Source organism: Geotrypetes seraphini, chromosome 4 (assembly GCF_902459505.1).
Source record: "Geotrypetes seraphini chromosome 4, aGeoSer1.1, whole genome shotgun sequence".
NCBI classification, from domain to species: domain Eukaryota; kingdom Metazoa; phylum Chordata; class Amphibia; order Gymnophiona; family Dermophiidae; genus Geotrypetes; species Geotrypetes seraphini.
Window position 1 is genome coordinate 122,991,567 of NC_047087.1, and position 24,740 is coordinate 123,016,306.

The following is a 24,740-nucleotide window of genomic DNA, read 5'->3' on the forward strand; positions in this document are numbered from 1 at the left end:
TCCATTCAACTTCACTTGAGGAAATCTGTAAGGCTGCCATTTGGTCCTCGGTTCATACGTTTACCTCGCACTACTATCTGGATACTTTCTCCAGGCGTGATGGCCGTTTTGGCCTGTCCGTTTTGCAAAATCTGTTCTCCTAAATTGCCAACTCTCCTTCCATCCCATTCTGGTTAGCTTGGAGGTCTCCCACATGTAGAGAATATGCTGCCTGCTTGTCCTGGGATAAAGCACAGTTACTTACCGTAACAGGTGTTATCCAGGGACAGCAGGCAGATATTCTCGCAACCCACCCACCTCCCCGTGGTTGGCTTTTTTGCTAGCTATCTGAACTGAGGAGACGCATGCCCTAGACCGGGCGGGAGGGTCACACGCTCATGCGCGGGCCAATCACAAGCTTGAAGGTCTTCAAGCAAGTCTGCTTGCGAAAACATCCGCTAGGGGGCTCCGTCTGTGACGTCATCCACATGTAGAGAATATCTGCCTGCTGTCCCTGGATAACACCTGTTATGGTAAGTAACTGTGCTAAATAGAATGGGCTTAAACTAATGGCCTGTTATAGAATTGCCTTCCAAAGGCTTAAATCACAATTCTCTGCTCATAGAAAAGCAAACCATTTTAATGTTGTTATTCAGATGAACTTTTGGAACTAGGAGAATCTTTTAGTTATTCTTTATAACCAAATAATAAAGCAATGTTTTCTATGTTGGTCCTAGAATACCTGTCAGGTTTTCAGGATATCCACAATGAATATGCATGAGATTGATTTGCATACACTGCCTGCATATTCATTGTGGATATCCTGAAAACCTGACTGGCAAAGACTGACTTGGGAAAACACTGTAATAAAATCATCTTTGCTCAGTTTCTTGGGCTTTCAGCTCAGTCAGGACTGACCCTTATTGTTACTGTGAACGAAGACTGATAATGCCACAACTACACAGGGTTCTCCTCTACCTCCCCTACTCCCCATAGAGCTCAGCTTTTTGATCAGGGGCCAAAGACCAATATGCTCCCAGAACCCAGTACATGGCTAGGACTAAACACTGCCCCCGATACTCAGGAATGGAACTTGGACTCCCAAGTGACGGTAGTGGCCCTGCCACTGGATCTTGATGACAGACTCTCGGTTCAGTTTTTAAAGCTCAAGTGCTAATGAAAAGTGTTTTTCAGAAATGGTAAATAATCAAACCTTTTCAGCTTTATTCTTTGCGACATCTGAAAGAAATTCTGTCAGACTCTGAACTTTGGGGCACATCTGAAAATGAAAGATTTTACAGAAGAAGATGTAGACCATAATCTGCAGAAGAAGGTAAGAAGAGGACCTGCGTAGCTACCAGCTTGTCTGTCTGCATATTTGTCTTTTTGTCAAACAAACATAACTAAATAAGTTTTAAAGAAGTTGATACTCTCACTTTTATATGCCTCCTTGCAAGCACATACTCTACAGTCCTGTCTTTCTGACTTTCCATACAGTCTCCTTCATCTATCTCTCCCGCACATTTTGAGCTCTTCTCCCCCTCTTTCTTTAACCACTTCCCTCAGTCCTCCCTCTTTTTGCCTACATCTCCCCACTGGCATTGAATCTCACTTTTCCTCATCTTTCTATGACTTAACTCCCTCATTATGCCCAACCCTCTCTTTCTTCCTGAATTATGTCCCTCTGTCTCTGACATGGCCTTGATTTTCCCTTTTTCTATCTACACTACCCAGTCAGTCACCCTTGTTTCTGCCCATCTCTTTTCCCCACAATTTGCCTGTATTTCTCTCTTTCTGACTCCAGTCAATCTTCCATTCCACCTCCCTTCTCTGTTTGCACATATGGTAGGTAGCCTTTCTATGTTTTTTGTGTTAAAGAAAAAGGAACATGTTTTACTCCTATCAGCTGGATTGGATGTTAACGTCTTGTGCAGAACCTCTTGAAAACAAAGATTTTAAGCTGAACTGCAAAGAAGCTTCTCTTCCCTTCCACAGTCCTTTGACTACAGCATGAGATACTGGTAGCTCTTTAGAGAATAGAATGTTCTTATTTCTCATCAGCAGAAGGCCCACAGGCCCAACCAGGCAATTGTATGTCTGTTTCAAGTGGCCCCAAACTTCTAGCATTGCAGTTGGTTATGTCCTTTTAACTAACTTGAGCCTGCTGGAAGGTGACCACCTGCAAACAATTACCTTCAGGACTGGTATCTCTGTTATTCTTAACCCCTATAGGTTGTAAATAAAGACCCTTTAGTCTCTCTGAACTGCCTTTTTTGTGGCATGAATATAAGTAATCAGATATTTTGCAGATCTTTTAATAATAATAATAACTTTATTCAGTGGTGTACCAAGGGTGGCGGGAGGGGCAGTCCGCCCCGGGTGCACGCCCCGAGTGGGTGCACAGCTGGCTACCCACCGTGGAATAGGCTGCCGCCAGGGAAAGGCTGCCACTGCCGCCATCGGGAACAGGCCGGCGCCGAGTTCTCCCTCCCTGCTTTTCTTCCCCGCGGGGCCAACGAACTCTCGCCACCTGACATCAATTCTGACATCTGAGAGGACGTTCTGGGCCAGCCAATCGCTGCCTGGCTGGCCCGGAACGTACTATCCAACGTTAGAATTGACGTCGGGTGGTGAGAGTTGATCGGCCCCGCGGGGAAGAAAAGCAGGGAGGGAGGACTCAGCACCGGCCTGTTTCCGCTGGTGGCAGTGGCAGCCTTTCCCCGGCAGCAGTGGCAGCAGCATGTTTCCCAATGGCAGTGGCATGGGGGAGGGCAGGGAGAAAGAAAGAAAGAAAGAAAAGGAGGGGACAGGGAGCCAGAAAGAAAGAAAGGGTGGCAGGGTGAAACAAAGAAAGAAAAAAATGGGGCACGGAGAGAGAGAGAGAGAAAGACAGACATACAGAAAGAAAGGGGGCATGGAGAGAGAGAAAGACAGACATAAAGAAAGGGGGCATGGAGAAAGAAAGAAAGAAGGGGCAGGGTGAAAGAAAGAAATGGGTCATGGAGAGAGAAAGACAGAGAAAGAAAGGGGGCATGGAGAGAGAAAGAAGGGGGCAGGATGAAAAAGAAATGGCACGGAGAAAGAAAGACAGACATAGAGAAAGAAGGGACATGGAGAGAGAAAGAAAGAAGGGGACAGGGTGAAACAAAGAAAGATGGGGCACAGAGAGAGAGAGAGAAAGACAGACAGACATACAGAAAGAAAGGGGGCATGGAGAGAAAGAAAGAAGGGGGTAGGATGAAAGAAAGAGAAAGTTGGGGGAGGGAATGAGGTCTGGAGGAGAGGAAGCATATAGGAGGCTGAAAGAAGGGAAGAAATATTGGATGCAGTCGGAAGAAGAAAGTGGAACCAGAGACTGATGAAATTACCAAACAAAGGTAGGAAAAATGATTTTATTTTCAATTTAGTGATCAAAATGTATCCGTTTTGAGAATTTATATATGCTGTCTATATTTTGCACTATGGCCCCCTTTTACTAAACCGCAATAGCTATTTTTAGCACAGGGAGCCTATGAGCGTCGAGGAGTAAAAAGGGAGGGGGTATATTTGTCTATTTTTGTATAGTTGTTACTGAGGTGACATTGCATAATGTCATCTGCCTTGACCTCTTTGAAAACCCACAGAATATAAATTATAATTAACATTTTCTCTGCGTACAGTGTGCTTTGTGTTTTAAAAATTTTATTGTTGGTAGATCATTTTGACTTGGCCACAAAGGTAAGGGGGAGGGAGGGAGGGGAGCTACTGAAAGACATCTAGTAATCCTTGCAGGCTTGACTGTGCAGGGAATTATTTTTGTAAAATCATGTTTTGTAATGTGACTGGCATTATTTAGACTTTAATTTCTATGAATGAATAGAATGAAAATGATACATAATTACTTGCTTGTTTTTATGTGTGTGCGCTGAAGGAAAGTGGAGAGAGTGTGGGCTGAGGACGCTGAAGGGAAATGGGGAAAAGAGAGTGGGGAGAAGACGCTGATTTATAAATTTACAATTGTACAGAATATTGTTTCTTTTTATACTTTAATATTATAAGTTCAATATAAAACAATTTAAGGCTTCTGTGGATGGAATCAGGTGGTTTGCGGGGATGGGGACCGAGCTTACGGGGATTAATCCAATAAAATGGTATTTTCTTATTTCTCATTATTTGTTTTATTTTTATTTGTTAATTTGTAAAGTGGTGATGTGTTATGTATCAGTTTTTTCAAATTTACATCTACTGTCTTTATATTTTGCACAGTATTAGAGGACATGCATTACTGTTTTTGTGGTGTTGTGGTGTTGCATGGTATGCAGAGTCTGGTTTCTTGGTGGTTCAGTTTAACTTTTGTCTACATATTTCTATTTTTAGTTTGTGATTATTCCATATTTGGCGAGGGTGTATCTGTCTGTGTGTATGAAAGGGACATGGCTTTCTGATAGCATCGACTGTACAGGATCAATTGACTGTGCAGGATCTGCCTTGTTTAGTTTTACAATGTATGTGTTGGTGTTCTAGTGCTCACTGCAGTGTTTAAGATGCTGCCTTTTCCTAGGTACACTCTTGTGCGATATGTGGATTGTTACTAAAAATTATATTTTTCATATAGATGGGGTGGGGGGGTCAAAAAGTGATGGGCCCCGGGTGTCACATATGCTAGGTACGCCACTGACTTTTTTCTATACCTCCAACACCCAAAGAGGTCTAGGCAGTTCACAGAATAAAAATAACTGGACATTCCACACAAAAAGGCAGTACAATATTTCAATAATGAAAAATACAGTATGAAACTATGACATAGTCATCAATCACGTAACAAATTTTTTGAACAAATAGGTCTTAACCAGTTTTCTAAAGGTGCAATAAGATGCAGATTGTTGAATCAGATCATCTAACCATACTTGAACTTTACCTGCTCGATAAGCCAAGGATCGATCAAAATACTTTATATAACGGCAATTTCGGCTCATAACAAAGCCAATGTCAGAAAACCCATATTGATACCAAAGCTCTGTGACACCATAGCCACATGCTAGGGTTGGTGCTAATTTTAGCTTAGCACTTAACAGTACAGCAGCAACAGGTATCCTAGGACAGTGGTTCTCAAACCTGTCCTAGGGGACCACCGGCCAGTCAGGTTTTCAGGATACTCCTAATTAGGGTTACTGTATTTTGGGCCACAAAACCCCAGACACATGGCCCCGGCCTGTTCTGCCTCTTGCCCCGCCCCATTCCACCCCCAGCCCCACCTCCACAAACCTCCTTTCTTTCCCAATTAGCTCCAGCTGTGTCTGGACTAGAGGGCCTGGAGCCTTCACTGATGTGTGTGATGTCCTCCGCGCATGCTCAGAGTCCTTCCAGATGCAGCCAGAGCTCATCAGGACTTTCCAAAAACCCAGACAAACTGCCAGGTTTTAGAAAATCCATCCAGGCACCTGGACAGTCCTCTAAAAAGTGGGCATGTCCGGGTTTTTCCAGACGTCTGTTAACCCTATCCCTAATGAATATGCATATTCAATGGAGATATCCTGAAAACTTGATTGGCTGGTGGTCTCCCAGGACAGGTTTGGGAACCACTGTCATAGGATAACACACAGCCTGTTTGCATGCCAAACATTGACCACAACACTCACTAAGGGTTCTAGACCTAAACTAAGCCTACTGAAGTATATAAATCACAAAAGACCTGACTATCTCCTCCCCTCCCGCCTACAGCTCTTAAAAGATGCCATTAATATGTATTTGCAATTTTGTTTATAGTTACAAATGGAACTTGTTAAAGATGTTCAGTTACCTTTGTGAAGAATTGCACGATTGCATGTAATAAAAATTAAAACAAAAAATTTGCAGCCATTTTGCTCAGACAACCAAGTTATGATGTTCAGAATATATTAAGATTCTCATTAGTTTCAGCCATTACAGCTTCTATTGAAATTTTAATTAGCCACAGTTGTGCAGGTAAAAAACACTAAAGATCCACTTTCCCAGCTTAAAAATACATTTAGGACTTCTAATTAAGAGGGTCATTTCATAAGCATTTGAGTATATAGAGCAGCCTACTTTACAAAATTGCATTGAGGTAAATAGTCATACACCATAGCACCTACTGTTGTACAAATCACATATAGTCATTCTGGGAATGGAGAATGGGTGGAAAGAGGCAAGATCAACCCATGCATACGAGGTTGTTCAAAAAGTATAAGACCTTTATTTATAAAAAATACTCATATTCAAATACAACAATCTTATACTAATTTCCTTCAAAGTAGTCTCCTTGGGCTGCCACAGACTTCTTCCAATGGTTCTGCCACCGTTGGAAGCAGTGCTGGGATGCCTCTTTTGAGATTGCTCGCAATTGGTCCATCATATTCTGCATGATCTCTTGACTGAAATCTGGTCCCTTTCAGGAGCATTTTCAGCTTGGGGAAAAGCCAGAAGTCATACACAGCCATGTCGGATGCTGAGAAAGTTGGGATCACTGTTCACACATGGTCAATGACGATCTCATTTCTGGATATTGAGGGCCTGCCAGAATGTGCTTCACTCTCCACTGATGTGCGGCAATCTCCGAAGTGGTTGTACCATTCCTTTATCTGTGTGGTTCCCATTGCTTTGTCCCCAAAGGCCTGTTGAATCTTGCAGATCGTTTCCACTTGGAAATCGCCAAGCTTTACACAAAATTTAATGCAATAGCGTTGTTCAACTTTTTCTGTCATTTTATCAAAAACAAAAATCTGACGGCACTCACTTACACTTCTTCACTCATTGGTGGTCTGCCGGCGACTGACAGCTTCTGTAGGTGGGAAAAAATTCAAGCATGTGCATTAGGGTCACCAAACCTAGCTTTATTTGTTTACTCAAGAAAAATTAAGGTCTGATACTTTTTGAACAGCCCTCATATATTTTATAAAACAAACGTGTCTCAGTTTCTATCAGAACATGCATAGAGTTACTCCAGCCTTGGAGTGGGTATAACTGCAACATCTTTCTGATGTGGTATCTTTATAAAGACACATGAGCACATATAATAATTATTTTATTTTTATATACCACCATACCACAAACAGTTCTAAGCAGTTTACAAGGGAAGAGACTATATACAGACAGAGACATTACAGATAACTTTCGAAATTACATTGGCATGCTAAGTTTTTAATCAGGTTTATCTGGAAGGGTTTTGGCAGTACATCCAAGATGAAGTGGGTTTAGAGAAACTTGTCAAACAGATAAGTTTTGATTGACTTCCTAAACATTTGATACGAAAGTGCGTTTGAGATAAAGTTGGTTAAACATTTGTTCCATTTGCCTGCTTGGAATGATAATGTTTTATTGAGGTATCTCTTGTAGGTACAGCTCTTTAGGGATGGAAAAGCGAATAAGTAAGTACTGCATGTATTAGTTGTGCCTGGGAATTTGAACTGGTGAGACAGATAGCTTGGGGATGAACCTGTGGAAGCAAAGGCAAGCAAACTTAAAAATGACCCTTGCTTCCACAGGCAGCCAGTATAGTTTTTTGTAATACGGGCTTACATGGTCTGATTTCTTGAGGCCATAAATGAGACGGACTGCAGCATTTTGGACGATTCTCAGTCATTTGATGGTTTTCTTGAGAGATCCCAAGTATATAATATTGTAGTAGTCTAAGGTACTTAAGATCAGGGATTGAACTAGCAGTCGAAAGGAAAAGAAATCGAAGTAATGTTTAATGGTACGAAGTTTTCATAAAGTGAGAAAGTATTTTTTGACTTGAACGTTAATGTGATCTTCAAACATCAGGCTTCAATCCAGAATGACGCAAAGGATTTTGGTTATAGGATTAATTGGGTAGTCTGACCCATTTAGTCTCAAGGAGGTGTTCACAATCTTGTTAGTGGGACTTGGTCAAGAAGATCTTGTTTTTTTCGGGATTCAGTTTTAATTTGGGATGACATAATTATTATTCCCATAACCTCATTTTCCCAAGAGACAGAGCAATTCATCTCATCTGTCCTTACCAAAGTAGAACATTGGACTATGCATTCCAAATTAAAACTGAATCCCGAAAAAAACAAGATCAGTTTTAATTCGGATAACATATTTCCCAATGATGCCATGTAGATATTGAAAAGTGAGGGGGAGAGTGGGGAGCCCTGTTGCACTCTGCAGAGATTGAACCAAGCTTGAGAGTAGGTTCTTTCGCTGTAGAACTGGTAAGTCCAGTTTTTTTAGGAAACCCGTGAACCAATTTAATACCTGTCCGGAAATGCTGATGGAGTCAAGACACCTAAGCAGGATGTTATGATCAACAAGGTCGAAGGCACTACTGAAGTCGAACTGCAGTACCAGTGCGCTTTTTCCCGGGGAAAACAAATGGAAAACATGGTCAGTCATAGAGGCTAAAACTGTTTCAGTGCTGTAATTTGTACGGAAGCCAGATTGAGAATCATGTAGAATGCTCAACTTCTCTAAATATTTCGTGAGGTCAATGTTAACCAGACCTTCCATTAGTTTAAGAAAGAATGGTATGTTGGCAATAGGTCTGTAGTTGGCCATCAAGGAAAAGGACTCCTTTGGGTTTTTGATAATAGGAGTCGCAAAGAAATGACCAAGTTCCTAATTTACCGGTACGCATGCATGAAGAAACCCAGTTAAAAAGTTCAGCCTCAGGAGACAGGAGTTGTTTTCATAATAGTCAGTGGGCAGTTGTCCAGTAGGCAATTGGATTTTACATATTTTGAGTAAAGCTTGAAGAAGTGACTCCATTCTGGGTTTTCAGAGTGATTCCAGATCATGTCAACAGCTGTACCTTCTTTGTCTAAGGCAGTAAGTGTGATAGGTAAATCTATGCTAGAACCTGCAAGAGACAATCTCAATTTGTGGATTTTTGTAACGGAAAAGTCAGCTAAGATTGCCGCAGGGGGTGGGAAGACTTTATTGGAGTGCTTGTGGAATTCAATATCAAAGAATTGACTATTCTGAAAAGTTTGTGACTATTTAAAGTAGGAGAATTAATTTTTTGGGAGTAATGTTTGCTACGCTTTTCTTTGATCATTATTTTGTATTCTTTAACCTTTAGTCGCCAGGTAAGTCTATCTTTCCCTGATTTGCACCATATTCTTTCCAATTTGCGTAATTCTCACTTTAAGACCATTAAGTCGGGGTCATACCAGCTGTATGATAAACGTTGTCTTTTTTTTACATTTTTTCAGAGGGGCTATGTCGTTCAAGACCTGATCACTAAAGTTTTTCCATCCTAAAATGAAGTTAGGGTCAAAAGCTAGGTTGGAAATTAAGCTATAGTGAATCCAAAATTCTACGGGTTCAGCTGTCCTCTTGTGCAAATAGTTTTCTCTTTGAAGTTGTGCCATGGTTTCATTTTAAGTTGTCTTTTAATCCAGCATAATTCAAAACTGCATAAGAGATGTCCGACTAGGGAGTATTGGACCTTTGAAACTTATAGTGGGGGTCATTGGGGCAATAGAAAGGAATGTGATCATCTAAGTGGTGACCTTTCTGGTGGGTTTTAACTGGGGATGGTTTGGAAAACCCTAATCATGTAAAGAAGGAAAGCAGGTCAGTTACGTTGGAATTGTCTGCCTGTTTGAGGTGTAAATTAACATCCCCAGCTATAAAGTTGTAGGCATCGGCTACCAAGTTTGCAAGGAGGAATTCGTAAAATTCCTCTTTTGCTAGATGCCATTTGTTGGGGGGAATGTAAAATATCATGACGATCAAGTTGTCTTTGCAGTCCTCTTTAGATATTTTACAGGTGAGAATCTCCAGTTCAGTAGTCAGTTTGGAGTCTAACACTTGGAACTTTAAGTGGTCTCGGAGAATTATTGCTAAACCACCTCCTCTTTTTTAGTTTCTTGATAAAGGGATAATTTTGTAGTCTGAAGGTAGTAAATAACCTATGATGATATCCTGATCAGAGATTAACCATGTTTCAGTTAGAAGTAGAATATCCAGGTGGGTTTCTTCCAGCCAGTCTTTGACCAATTGTGCCTTATTCCTGACTGAACGAATGTTCAGGTAAGCTCCAGATAGCTTGTAATGATCTAGAGGAGCCAAAGGCTCTGAATGTCACAGATTTTTTAGGAGTCGTTGTCTTTTGTGCATTGGTCTTAAGGGACGGCGGGAAGAGTTAACCACAGGTATTGGAAAAGGGCCTGTTTCCGTGCAGAGGGGCAAAAAGATTTTTCAGACCCGATGATTCTATCCCATGTAAAGTGAGTTTGAATTGATTCATATGCTAAAGCTCTTAATATCAGACTTCTCATATCTAGTAAGTAGAGGACCAGTAAGGCTAAGATCTTTCCTGTGGCGTTGGCCATGATAGCTCTAAGATTAAGGGGGAAATCCAGAGAGTATAAAGCTAAAATCCGTGGATTGGTATGATTGGCGGCAGATTCTTGATTGAGTTTGCTTTATGAGATGAGACACCGGTTTCAGCAAAAATCACTGTGCTGAAGCTTTAGGGTAGAAAAAACACTGGAGCCCCGAGTCCTTTAAAGCACAGTTCTTCAACCGCCGGTCCGCGGACCAGTGTTGGTCCGCAGAAAATTTCTGCCGGTCCGCGCAGGGCCGGTGAGATCAAGTCGGCAGTTAAATTTCCTGCCGACTGCGGTTCCTGCTGACTAATGTTCATCCCAGCCTCAGGCGATCAAGATAGGCTGCCAACGTCGGGGCCTTCCCTCTCTGAGTCTCGCCTGTTCGGAAACAGGAAGTTGAAACAAAATAGGCGGGACTCAGAGAGTGAAGGTCCCAACGTCGGCAGCGTTGATCGCTGCCCCTGCCGAGTTGCTGAAGAGGGCCGCGGGGAAGTTGCGATTAGAACAAAATTTTGAACTAAAAAAAAGAACGGAGAGAGCTGCAGATTCAGGTGCAGGTGGAGGGAGATGGTCAGCGTGTGCGAACAAGATCCTGTAGAGCCTTCACAGTGGCTGTCTCCCCTCCCACCAGCTCTCCTATTTGCCAGGGCAGTGATTTACCGGCAACTTCCTGCAGGCAAGTACCGAGAGCTGCTGGAAGGGGAGGAAGCCACTATAGGAGGCTGGGAAGGTGCTGGAAAAGGGAGAGCTGTTATTGGACTTGAAGGGATTAGAAGGAGAGATGCTGCTGGGAGGGGAGGAGGGAAAGATATGGGAAGAGAGTTAATGTTGGATAGAGGGAGGAGGGAAGGGAGAAGAAGGAGAGATGCTGCTGGAAGGGGAGGAGGGAAATATATGGGAAGAGAGTTAATGTTGGATAGAGGGAGGAGGGAAGGGAGAAGAAGGAGAGATGCTGGGAGGGGAGGAGGGAAAGGGATGGGAAGAGAGTTAATGTTGGATAGAGGGAGGAGGGAAGGGAGAAGAAGGAGAGATGCTGCTGGAAGGGGAGGAGGGAAAGATATGGGAAGAGAGTTAATGTTGGATAGAGGGAGGAGGGAAGGGAGAAGAAGGAGAGATGCTGCTGGAAGGGGAGGAGGGAAATATATGGGAAGAGAGTTAATGTTGGATAGAGGGAGGAGGGAAGGGAGAAGAAGGAGAGATGCTGCTGGGAGGGGAGGAGGGAAAGGGATGGGAAGAGAGTTAATGTTGGATAGAGGGAGGAGGGAAGGGAGAAGAAGGAGAGATGCTGCTGGGAGGGGAGGAGGAAAAGGGATGGGAAGAGAGTTAATGTTGGATAGAGGGAGGAGGGAAGGGAGAAGGAAAAAAAGGAAGGAGGGTAGGGAGAAAGAAAAAAAGAAGGAAACAGCTGGCAGGGAGATTACAGGAGGGGAAGGGGGTCAGGGTGGAATGGAGAGATCAGATGAGAGAAAGGGGAGAGAGAGCAATGAGAAAGTAGAGAGACATTGATGCTGGAAAGGGGGTCAGCAGAGAAATGAGAGAGGGATAAAGATGCTAGATCTGGTGTAGGAGAGATAAAAATGAAGAAGGCAGTGAAGCTGGAATGAATGATGTAAAAAGGAGAGATGAGGATGGACAGGGAAGAGGGGCATAGAAAGAAATCAGATACATATGGAAGGGGGAGAGGGCAGACATTGGATGGAATGGGCAGATGCTGGAAGGAAAAGAAGATGAAAGCAGAAGCCAGAGACAACAAAAGGTAGAAAAAAATAATTTTATTTCTATTTTGTCATTAGAATATATCAGATTTGAAATATATATCCTGCTAGAGACATAACTGGGGACTGCAGTATTCTGTAGGCATGATATTTCTATGTAGCATTCTATAATAACTTGGCTTGTTCAGTTTTCTTGATAGTAGAGGGGATATATGTGAAGGGGAGGGGAGACAGGGGTTTTGTTGGTCTGTGCTCTATATATTTGTATTTATAAAATCACAATTGTTCAGAATATTGTTTCTTTTTATACTTTAATAAAATACGTTCAATATAAAATCATAATTGTGGCTTGTGCAGATGGGATCAGATGGTTTGCGGGGACCGAGCTCGCGGAGATGGGGCGTAAACGGGGTTTTAAAATTTTAGTCCTAGTAGTTTGCCGGTCCACAAAATAATTATTTTATTTCTGCCGGTCCACGGGTGTAAAAAGGTTGAAGAACACTGCTTTAAAGGGTTGAAGATAAGCAAGCAGGCTCTGGGGAGAAGGGGGCGGTGCTTCCCACTGAAGATGGAAGGTTGAAATGGAGTCTCGGTGCAGTGAGAGGGACAGTTGGCTTCCTTCCCTTCATTGTGCTGAAACTTTAGGGTGGAACCCCCCCCAAAAAAAAAAAAAATTTTAGAAAATGACTTTCATTAAATATCATACATATTTCCATATCATTTTTTAACATTTTTCTGGAGAAAAGTATCTTTCGAGTTCTGTGGTAATTATATATGAGGCAAAAGGCTAGCTCCCAATATACAGAGACTTACTCTATTGCCTTCCAAAATTATAATCATTTACCTTAAAACTCCTCATGTGTATCATTCATTTTTTCTAAAAATTGTTTGTTAGTTTTTATAAGTGATGTGGATTTTCATTATGACATCTAACTCCAACTTTAGCTGTTTTGCGGAAAATGTCGAAAACTCCAGTAGTGAATATGACCATTTTCAAAACAGGAAAACGTATCTTTATTTTGAAAATGGCCATTTCTTAGATGTGTTTATGCATAGTTTGTTGATCTTTTTGAACTATTTTCAGGAAAAGGTACCCCCCCCCCCGCACAAAATAAGTCATTGGAATGTAGGAGGGGGCCAGCATTTTTAGTAGACTGGCCACACAAGAGCAATAGGGCACCCTAGGGGGGCACTGCAGTGAACTTCACATAAAAAGTCACAGATACACATTTCACCATAACCCTATTATATTGTGTGGTGAACCCTCCAAAACCCACCCAAAACCTTCTGTACCCAACTGTACACCATACTAATAGCCCATTTGCATGCAGGTATCACCTACAGTATACGTAGGTAAAGCAGGTTTTGGGTGGGTTTTGGAGGGCTCACATGTTCTATCAGAAGTGTAGTAGTTAATTTGCTTGACTTCTTTGAAGGTATGAATACACATGTGGATAAAGGTGAGCCGGTTGAAATAGTGTATCTAGAATAGATTTTCAGAAATCTTTTTCTTATTACCCAACATTTATCACATTAAGATCTCAACAACTCTTTGGTAATTCTTATGACATCTCTTATGCTATTCTTGTAAACTTTTATGTAATCTCTGAAAACTTTTAATGTAATCCGCCTTGAACCGCAAGGTATTGGTGGAATAGAAATCACTAATGTAATGTAATGAACCAATTGGTAACCAATGTAAATCCCACAGGATGGGCGTGATGTGATCAAATTTCAAGGCCTGTACAATAAATTTTTTAATGATATGGAAATATTTGTTATATTTATTGGAAGTGCTTTTTGAAGATATTGTTTACAGTATTGCTTCCTTTTGGACATTTGGTGTGCCCTTTATAAAGCAGGCATAGAGCCTTGCCGGCCTATATGGCCTTATACACCAGTGTCTCTCAAACTGTGTGCCTTGGCACAGTGGTGTGCCCTGAAGAGATTCCAGGTGTGCCATTGGTACACCGACGTTTGAGCGCAGGACAAAAGCGCTCCAACAAAGCCGCGCTAACATTTGCACACAGAGACAAGTTCGCACAGGAAAATTCAGGATTTTTAGGGCACAAATTGTGTTGTTTTTTTTTTGCAAAGTTAAAATTCAAACAGCGTCAGCATCCCCCAAACAAGAGGGCGATTGTAGTTGGGGGGGAGTTTCCCCCCCCACACCCGCCCTCAGAGCGGAAGAGACGGTCTTCGGGAGGAGAGTGTGACTTTTTTGGTGTATGGTGGGTTCCCCCCCACACCCCCTAAGAGCGGCTTCAGGTGGTGGTGTGCGTTTGGCCTGCATGCAAATGTCGGAGCATGATTGTCTGGCGCGCCATTATATACCAATAGGCTTCTAAGCATTTAACACATGAAGAGCTTTAGTAAAAGGGCTCCTAAATAAGGAATAGTTAACCTTTCAAACACTAAAACAAGAGGGTATACACCTACTAGCAGACTGAAAGAAAATCATAGAAAGGTTGGGGGGGGGTCATAAAGTGCTTAAATAAGCTGTGGAATCTGTTGTTAGATGATGTTGTCAAGGCTCTTGGGTAAGATTCTGGAAGAAACTTCCATAAAAATTATTAGTCAGGTTGACTTGTGAATGCCATCATTTATTCCTTTTTCCCGGACATGTTCTCCTTTTGAGGACATGTCCGGGGGTCTGTCCAGGATTTGAAAAGCTTTCCTCCACATCGTGTTGGGCAGGAGGGCATCTGATAGAGCAGGCAGCGGGGGGTGGGGCTGTGGCTGGACTGGGTGGAACTGGGCAGGATGGGGGCGGGTCTAGGGTTCTGGATTTTCCAAACAGAAAATCTGGTAATCCTACATTAAAAGAGCTATGAGAAATTGAATCTACTTTTTGGGACCTGCTTGTGACTCTGATTAGCCTCTATGGGAGGCAGGTGGCTGGGTTTGATGGTTGTCAGTCAAACCAGTATAATTTTTCCTATGTTTATATGTTCTAATATTCAGGGCAGACTACTTAAATTCTCACTGCCAGTTGAGAAGATCTCACTTCATGGATTTATTGGAATGAGAATTTTTTGCCTTAGCATGAAAGCAAAGCTTTATTTCTTCTTTATTCTCTTCATTCACTGCAGATGGATTGTAGGCACTGCCTGGTCTTTAGAGTGGTGGAGGAGGTAGAGAAGACAATCCAGCAACTGACCAAGGAAATTAGCACCAAGGATGCACGTTTTCAACCAATTTCTGAGTCTGACACCCACAATAAAAACATCAAGGTGAGGGTAATCATCTTATTGTGTTGGACCATGCAAAAAAATAGATCAAGAAATGCAGAAACTCTCCAGTGAACATAAGAATGATCTAGTCATCCTAACCAATCCTTTCCAAAAGCCTCTCTCTATAATCACCACAGTCATTTCCTTTACCTAACCAATTAGCTTCTTTCTAGTTGTGTCTCTTGGTTATTGATCATAGACATTCCTTGAAATCTTCAGTATAGTATACATTTAAAATAACCCCCCAAACCCGATTTTAGCCAGTCCAAATTCTGCTTGTCTAGTAACTAGTCAGATCTGCAATGTCTTTCCCTAATCTACATCTCCCTTCCATTTGCATGATACTGTAGCAAGGCATAATATGGTGTGAGAATGTTTCCTTTGTGTTTAAAGTAGAGAAGTGGACAGGGACAAACTTAGTTTCCATGTCATTCTGTAAAAGCTTGAGACTAGTCTTATACCAGATTTGTCCAACTAGATAGAAAAGCATCTATAAAATGCTAGTATCAATGTGTAAAAATGTAACGCATCTTAGAAATTAGCAATTGGATTCAATAGTTTAAAAAAAAACTGCAGAAAGTTGCATTTGGATTTAAATGAAGCACTTGTAAATGACATCATTTGTGTCTTGTCTGCCTTTGATGTGGCAGCAAGAGTCTTGTCTGCTGATCAGACTCCTACTATCTACAACATTCTGCCCAGTTGCTCATGCATCTTACTGTTACTACAGTAAGCAGGCCTCAATCCTCATCACTGTACCCAGCCAAGCGGTTTCTGGAGTGGTCAAAATGATAATTTCACAATTTAAAAATAAAACCCAAAACCTTGGGTTCAAAAATAAAACTTCTTTATTCACTCCCAATTACATGGATATGTGAGCAAAACAAACAGTGGGTGCTATCACTTCATGCTAAGTCAGTTCAAGATCATGAAATCAAAGTCACAAAATAGAATTCACTTTACCACTTTCAGCTACAGTTCATAATATAGGTTTCACAAATATAGGTTCTCCTCTGGGTTCTGTATAAGCAATTCCAGAAACTCTGGATTCCTTGTGTGGTCTTTAAGCACACCTCAGCCATGGTTTATACAAACAGTTCATAGCCTGCTTTTAATTCCTGGCTTAGCATGGCTAAACTTGTGCTTTAATTAAGGAGAAAGAGTTCCCTTCCCTTCCCTCTATGGCTTGAGACTAAAATGTTTGGAAAATGTCTTAGCTTTGTTTATTAGTAGTTCTAAAGCAGAATTCTTCCTACTGACATAGGCAAGCTCTATATTACAGACTCCTGTTTCCACTGCATTTCTTCAGCATCTGGTAAGCTTATTAAATCAGATTCCTCTCCACTCTTTACACACATCCCGTCTGGCTCATTAACACACTCCCCAGTTACAGAAACTAGGTCTACCTCTTCCCTTGCTGCTTGGGTTGGCTCCTGGTATGACTTCTCTGGCAACCTGGGTTTGGAAGGGTTTACAGCCAGCTGTCCTGGGCCAGCTCTCCTCCAGCTTCTGGCTTGACCTGCTGAGAACAAAGAGTTTTTGCTCTTGGACTTCAATGCTGAGATAGGAATCTCTGCTTGCTAGTGGAGCCTGTTTTGTTATTGGCTGTCTCTCAAGTTTCAATTTATTTGATATATCGCAAATATAACCACAGTTAGTCTAAGCAGTTTACAATAATAATATATTATTACAAGAAAATTAAAACAAAAATTAAAAAAGGCGTAACAAGGGAGGCAATAAACAAAAACATAAGTTCAACCAACATACAAGCAGAAATAGGTACAAGGGGGATAAAGAAAGGGGAGGTTACAATAAAAACAAAAAGGTTGGGGAAGGGAAGAAGTGGAATGAAAGGTAAGGGAAATCACAGTGAAATTCTGCACAAACGATTAAGGATATAAGCTAGGATGTCAAGAAGAAAGGGTGATCCATAGCATGAGTAAGGTAAGGAAAAAGGTCAAGAGCAGAAAGCCAAAGAAAAATAGTATGACTGGTACTGTCACGTCCCTCTTCTCAGGCTTCAAGACTCTCATTTTACCTACACCTGCTAGGGCTCTGATTGGCTGAGCCTTGATCAGCCTGCTTGCCTTTGCTAATGTTTTCCCGCTGTATTATCAGGTGTAGCCATTTCCACCCCACCGCCAATCTGTGCTTTCTTCTTACTAGGGTTTGTGGGCTTTGGCATTATCTGCTGTTTATAAACAACCAAGAAAAAGAGAGAAAAAATTAGTATACAAATAGGAAGGGCAGAAATTAGTCGAATCAAAAATAAGCCCCTCACATTCAATAACGTCAAAATAATATAATAATAAAAATGGAAAAGCAAAAAAGTATAAATGTCAGAAATAGACTTGTAAACAATTTACAAAACTTTATTCAATTCAGAAATATTATAATATGAAAAGTATCATTAACTTAATAAGACTATTGTAAAATCAGCATAAAGATATATAAAAGACTCAAGCCCCACTAGCAAAAACTGTAAGCTTCATGATCATGAAAGAAAAAGGGATCCCAATGGCAAAAGTTTCCACCCTTTAAACACTATTAAATCTAAAAAATATCATCTATATAAACCAAGAAAAGTGCTCAGAAACAAAAGCATCAATAGTAGAATGAATAGATACAATTTTAAATGTATAAAACAAACATGTATGGTAGCATAACAGCTTAAAAGATGCAAAACCAATTACATTCAATAACAGTTACAGACAGAGCAAACACAAGCAAAAAAAGCACATGAAAGGGTCACCTGACAATCAAGTGAAAATATCGTGCAAAAATAAAGAGTTCAATCAGGTAAAAAGTGAAAACAAGTTCAGGCAGAATCTGAACAAAAAAAGTTTAAAGCAAATGTCCTGAAAGCAAAGCAAGTCCAAAAAAAAGAACCAAAGAAACAAAGTCTTTAGAATCCTAGGACTGAAAATCCTGTATACTAAAGTCTTTGACGTAAGGTAAGGGTCCACCACGGGTACACCAGAAGTTCACAGTCAAGAAGCCCACGAGCAAGAGGGGCAGTTCTAAATCAGAGTCATGAACATTCTTCTTAACTCATTCTTAACTCATTCTCCCTCCTTCCTTCTTCCTTATTGAATGTAATTGGTTTTGCATCTTTTAAGCTGTTATGCTACCATACATGTTTGTTTTATACATTTAAAATTGTATCTATTCATTCTACTATTGATGCTTTTGTTTCTGAGCACTTTTCTTGGTTTATATAGATGATATTTTTTAGATTTAATAGTGTTTAAAGGGTGGAAACTTTTGCCATTGGGATCCCTTTTTCTTTCATGATCATGAAGCTTACATTTTTTGCTAGTGGGGCTTGAGTCTTTTATATATCTTTATACTGATTTTACAATAGTCTTATTAAGTTAATGATACTTTTCATATTATAATATTTCTGAATTGAATAAAGTTTTGTAAGTCTGTTTCTGACATTTATACTTTTTTGCTTTTCCATTTTTATTATTATATTATTTTGACGTTATTGAATGTGAGGGGCTTATTTTTGATTATCTGCTGTTTCCCAGGCTTCTCCCCGAAGGGCAAATAAGTTTTGTGCTCAGTGGTATTGCTACTGGGCTTTTTTGCAGTGACAGGGCTTGGATTAGCCTGCAGCTTAGGTATTTTACTGTCTGTGGGCTTTTCCCTGTCACAATAAGAACATAAGAATAGCCATACTGGGTCAAACCAATGGTCCATCTAGCCTAGTATCCTGTTTCCACAGTGGCCAATCCAGGTTACAAGCACCTGGCAAAAACCCAAACAGCAACAACATTCCATGCTACCATTCTAAGGGCAAGCATTGGCTTCCCTTGTACCTATCCCAATAGCAGACTATGGACATTTCCTCCAGGAACTTGTCCAAACCTGTTTTAAACCCTTCTACAGTATATTGCATCAAGGGGCATTTCCAACATGTAATAGACACTTATTTTTCTGTCCATCCACTACATAGTGTTGGTTCTCTTCTACACCCACATCTGAAAGACAATCCAATTATCTTTCCAGATGATGTAAAAACACAGGCAACTGAATCTTTGGGAAGGTTGTACCAAAACCAGATTGAAATGGAAGTCTCTATTTGTGATTTATAAACAACAGATATACAGAATATTGTCCTTTTTTATACTATAATACAAGTTTTAAATATAACATCATAAGTGTTTGAGGCTTGTACAGATGAGGACAGAGCCCACAGGGACAGATCAGGGATGGAGACAGAGACAAACTTTGTCCCCATGTTATTCTTTAGCTCAAAGCTAAAAGGAAATACTTCAGTTGAGGTGAAGAAGCCTGACTTTTCTTGGCTGATCAGTAGGTATTATTTTAATTCCTGGACAATGCCTCCATACTTGGACCACAGAGTTACTGATTCTCTTACAAACTATGGCATATATGTGGTAGCATGTATGTTGTTGGCCATAGAAATGAAGGCTTATCTGCTGCTGATAACAAGCTGTGTCCACTCCCTCCCAGCATCTCTGCCAAAATGTCTTGCACTAACTTGGGTGCATTTAAGTTTTAACCTAGCTAGAAGGTGTCTTATTAAAAATTCAATTCAGGACTTGGCATTATATTGATAAAGCGTTTCCTAGCCATTGCCAGAACTCCAGGCCATCTTTTGAGTTAATGGAAACTATCCATCAGCTAGAGTACCTATCGTATTGGTATTCTCACTTATGGGTTTCAGTTACAGAATATCAACTCATTGTATTAAGAGTAATGCGGTTTGTTGCCATGTGACTGTACCTTGTTGCTAAGGCTTTTTTGAATTTTTCTAGGTTTTGACGCCTACTCATTTACTCATCACAGTTCCTCTGTGTGGCCTAGCAGGGTACAAGCAGCACAAGAAGAGGCGCTGGCGCTACTACACTCTGAATGGTACCAAGCTGATCTCACCCGTCATGGGCCCAGAAAAGTTGCACCAGTGGCTGGAAATGGAACAGTTTTTGAAAAGGTCATGGCAGTGGTGTGAGGCTGATGTCAATGTGGAAGGTGACATTGTTCCTGCCAAGGTCTTGGGGGTCTTCCAAACACTGCTGGAGACATCAATTACATCGTGCAATCTCTCCCGTAAGTTACTGTTGGTGCTAGCATGGAGGCAGAGCAGTGAGTTGATGGAGCCCTACGTTACATAGAACGTAGAAATCGGAATGAAGATATCCGGGTTGGGATGTGCTCAGTTCCACTGGTATTTTTAAAAAGTTTATGTTGACAAACAGCTGTGAGTGTGTACATGTGTTTGGCTGTATGTGCCGTGGGAGCAGCCATTTTACAAATATACAAGTTGAAGAAAATGAACACTACAAACCCTGCAGTTTCCAAATGGAGGCGTCGCACTTACATGAGAAAGTGGCAATTTCACATCAACAATTAATACATAACAAAAGATACTGTTGGTAATGGAGAACTTTAGAGTGAGTGAAAAGCAGCCACTGCTGCAATTACAACAAGGTGGAGGAAAAAAGCCTCAGAGTTAAGGGGCAGCAGTTGGAAAAATTATTGCTATAAAGAGCTCAGATTTACAGAATCATACTAGATAAGTCTCCTCATGTGTACCCTTTATCCTTTACCTGGTAGTTATATTACATTACATAAATTCTTATATACCACAGCTATCTTGCAGTTTAATGCAATTAACAGCTAAGAGATACTAATCATATGTAGTATGATCATAATAAATTACCTAATCAAAATATTTACCAAACAAGTGGGTTTTCAACGATTTTCTAAAGACTAGGTAAGAGGTTGAGATGATAATAAGGACTAACTTGTTTGTCCCACATTGTTGCCAAATATGCCAAAGTTTTACTAAAAAATCGTTTGCAAACACATCTCTTTACAGATGGAAAATCAAAAAGTCGTATCACACGCAAGTGTTTTCTAGTAGCAAAATTGAAGCAATCTAAATATATAGCTGGGTAAAAGTCCATTCAGTGAGTGTTTCTGCTAGGCTGCAAGGTTTATGAGTAAATGGTTGGAGGGTTGGGGTTTTTTTTTTGCCTGTGACTGACTTTATGGCAGTACTACACTTACTGTGAATTAGGCTGCCACTTTACTCTGAGGCTTTTTTTTCCACCTTGTCATTGCAGCAGTGACTGTTATTCGCTCACTCTAAGGTTCTCCATTACCAACAGTATCTTTTGTTTTGTTTTACCTTTTGGGACCCTTATTGTTTGTCATTTCACATCATCCCCGACAAGCTGAGGATGAGGACAACCCCAGAGGCAGATAACACCACTATTGTAGTTGTGTCTGTAGCAAAAACGTGGAATCCCCTTAAAAACTATCCACAAAACAATAAATTGTCCCCTGATGGCTGGTTATTTGCTAAACATAAAGGATCTTTACAGGCATACTAATATCCCTTAATATAAATAGCTAAGGGTGGCCGGTGGGTTTTTATAATAAAAGTATCCATTTATTTAATCCTCCCAAAATGAATGTATATGCAGTATCAGTTCTAGGAAAATAATAAGGCAGAGAGTCCATATAAGCAAAGCAAGGTAATTGCAAAAATATCATTAGCATTCAAAATAGTTACAGTCTTTGGCTGCCTCATATCAGACCAGTCTCTTTTTTATATACTCTTAGGTAATGGTCAGTCTTTAAGGCAAATTTCTATACTCCCCTTTCAAATTCCCTTCCTTCAGTTGCTATGGGTCAACGCTTAAAAGTATTTTCTTCTCCACCCACTCTAGCTTATGCTCCTGTTCCCAGTGCCCCCATTAGGATTAGGCAGGTCAGGATTTACCCAGGACTTGGACCCCCCACCCCACTCACCCCCCCACACTCCAACGCTCACCAGATCCACCACTCTCCAACTTCAATCCTTTCTTCATCAGCAGTATCACTCTGTTTCTCTACTCTGGGGACAGGAATCAGATCTCATTAACATTCTCTTCTTCCTCCTCTGTATGGCTACTGTGTCTCAGAAGACCACTCTGGACCAGACTGGCAGCCCCTGATTCTTATTTTTCATATATGGGGAGAGGCCTCTTATTCTCAGGAAGTCCAAGGTGACAGCTGTGGCTGTGTACCAGACTTGCAACCTCTATTTCCTCCTCCTTAGCCACTAGAACACAGAGGCAATACTCAGATGGGCCTCAAATTGGAAACCCACCCTGTGCAGTTCTGCAGCTCTTCGATACTGGACTCCTCATTGTATGTATTTCATTGTGTGTTTTCATTTTTTAATTCACTAGAGAATTAGTTCAGAGATACCTTAAATAAAAATATTAGTGAAGTGAACAAATCAAATAGTCATAGGTAGGCTGAAGAAAAGTTCAAATTATAACACTCAAAAGTGCTCTCAAGGCTGGGTCCCATGGAGATTTAGTCACTGAACTTGGTAGTGTGTAGTTTCTACTTTCCACTGCACTTTTTCCTCTTGAGAAAGAACTCATGGAAACATGATCTGTGTTGGGGAAACTGAGTTATGGATTCATTTCGTATCTCTGATTGACTTGGATTTTAAACGGTGGATTTTGTTTTTGATTTTCACTATGGAATAATTTGGGGATCACACACATTGATGATTTTTTTTGCCAGCTGGTTGAGGTTTTCATCATCTAATACAACGTGCTCCCTGCCGAATGAACTGTGGGAATCTATAAGGACAGAGATAAGTGTTACTTTTTGCTTATATACATACTTTTTCACTCTCTTGTGGATATATCATACAAGTGATTTTTCAGATATGGAGGCAGGCAGGGCATGTGCGATGATGTTGAACTTTCTTCGGCCTCCCTATGGCTATTTGATTTGTTCACTTCACTGAGCACATTCATATAAACTTTTTATTTAAGGTATCTCTGTACTAATTCTCTAGTGAATTATATATTTTTATGTGAGAATTGACTAATAGCTTATACTCTCTCTGGTTTGATTTTTTGTTTTTATTTTATAACTTTGGAATCCCTGGACCTAACTCTCCCAAGCTGTGTGGTGTAAGGTGCTTAGGGGAAAACATCATATGTCTATAGTTTTGAAAATGTATGAGTGCTTTGCAGAAATGTGGTAAGGAACAAAGCTAGCAATGTTTTATAAAATCTTTCTGTACATCCTACCAGTGGCGTACCAAGTGGGGGGCGGTCCGCCCCGGGTGCCAAGCCCTGAGGGGGTGCTCTTGATCCGGTCCGGTTCCCCCCCCTGCACCGGGTGTCGCGTCTGGAAACAGCCTGCAGCAAGATCGCGCGATGCCAGCGATCTTTGCCTGCTTCGGCTGTTTCCTCCGCCACGGTCCCGCCCCTCCTCTGACATCAGAGGAGGGGCGGGACCGCGGCGGAGGAAACAGCCGAAGCAAGGCAAAGATCGCTGGCATCGCGCGATCTTGCTGCAGGCTGTTTCCCCAGGGAAATGAAGCGGGGAGGCCGGGGGAATGAGCAGTGCTTCATGGTGGTGGTGGTGGTGGTGGGTCCGAGCGGTCCTTCGAGGTAGTGGGGGGTGGCAACAGGCCTTCAGGGTGGGGCGGGCAGGCAGACCTAGTGGAGGGGGGGGGGAGACAGGCCTTCAAGGGGGACAGGCAGGCCTTCGGGGGGGGGGGTGACAGGCCGTCGGGGGGGTTGCAGGCCTTCGGGGGGGGACAGGCCTTTGAGGGGGAACAGGACTTCGAGGGGGGTGTAGGTCTTCAGGGGGGGTGCAGGCCTTCATGGGGAGGCAGGCCTTCAGGGGGGGCAGGCCTTCAAGGGGGGTGTAGGCCTTTGGAGGGGTGCAGGCCTTCAAGGGGGGAAAGGCCTTCAGGGGGCAGGCCTTCAAGGGGAACAGGCAGGCAAGCCTTCAAGGGGGGGCAGGCCTTCAGGGGGGGTAGGCCTTCGAGGGAGGTGTAGGCCTTCAAGGGGGGTGCAGGCCTTCAAGGGGGGGAAAGGCCTTCAGGGGGGGCAGGCCTTCAAGGGGAACAGGCAGGCAGGCCTTCAAGGGGGGGGGACAGGCTTTTGAGGGGGGTGTAGGCCTTCGGGGGGATGCAGGCCTTCGGGGGGGTGGTGCAGGCCTTCAAGGGGGGGAGCAGGCCTTCAGGGGGGGTGAAGGCCTTCAAGGGGGGGTGCAGGCCTTCAAGGGGTGGGAGAGGCCTTCAGGGGGGCAGGCCTTCAGGGGGGGGACAGGCCTTCAGGGGTGGGATGCAGACCTTTAAGGAGGGGACAGGCCTTCAGGGGAGGGGGGCCCTGGTGTAGAAGTACACGGAGGGGAGGGGTTCAAAGAGACGTGCATATGCCGGACTTTGGGTGGGAAGAAATAATAAGTCTGAAAATAGAGGAGAGAGAGAGAGGTGATGGATATGGGTTTTAGGGAGGGAAGGAACAGAAAGGGAGAGAAATTGGACACAAGGGATGGTGTGGAGGGGGGATAGAGATAATGGTTAGGAGGGTAGTTGGGAAAAGAAAGGGAGAGATGGTGGACCCTGGGGTGGTGGGGAAGGAGGGAGAGCTGCTGGATGAAAGGGTAGTTAAGAAAAGGTGGATCTGTGGAGGGAGACAAAAAAAAGAAAGATGCCAGACATCCGGGGGAGGGAAGGG

The 24,740-nt window shown here is 42.1% G+C and overlaps 1 protein-coding gene across 2 annotated transcripts in view; it reads left to right on the forward strand.

Moving 5' to 3' along the window:
• MAB21L3 (mab-21 like 3) overlaps window positions 1-24,740 on the forward strand; it is a 72,484-nt gene that overhangs the window by 11,001 nt on the left and 36,743 nt on the right. For both annotated transcript variants that reach the window (XM_033941559.1, XM_033941558.1), the window contains exons 2-4: window positions 1,201-1,312; window positions 15,082-15,222; window positions 20,010-20,301. In XM_033941559.1, the coding sequence (XP_033797450.1) occupies window positions 1,265-1,312; window positions 15,082-15,222; window positions 20,010-20,301 (481 nt within the window). In that variant the 5' untranslated portion in view covers window positions 1,201-1,264. The remainder of the gene's footprint in view (window positions 1-1,200; window positions 1,313-15,081; window positions 15,223-20,009; window positions 20,302-24,740) is intronic.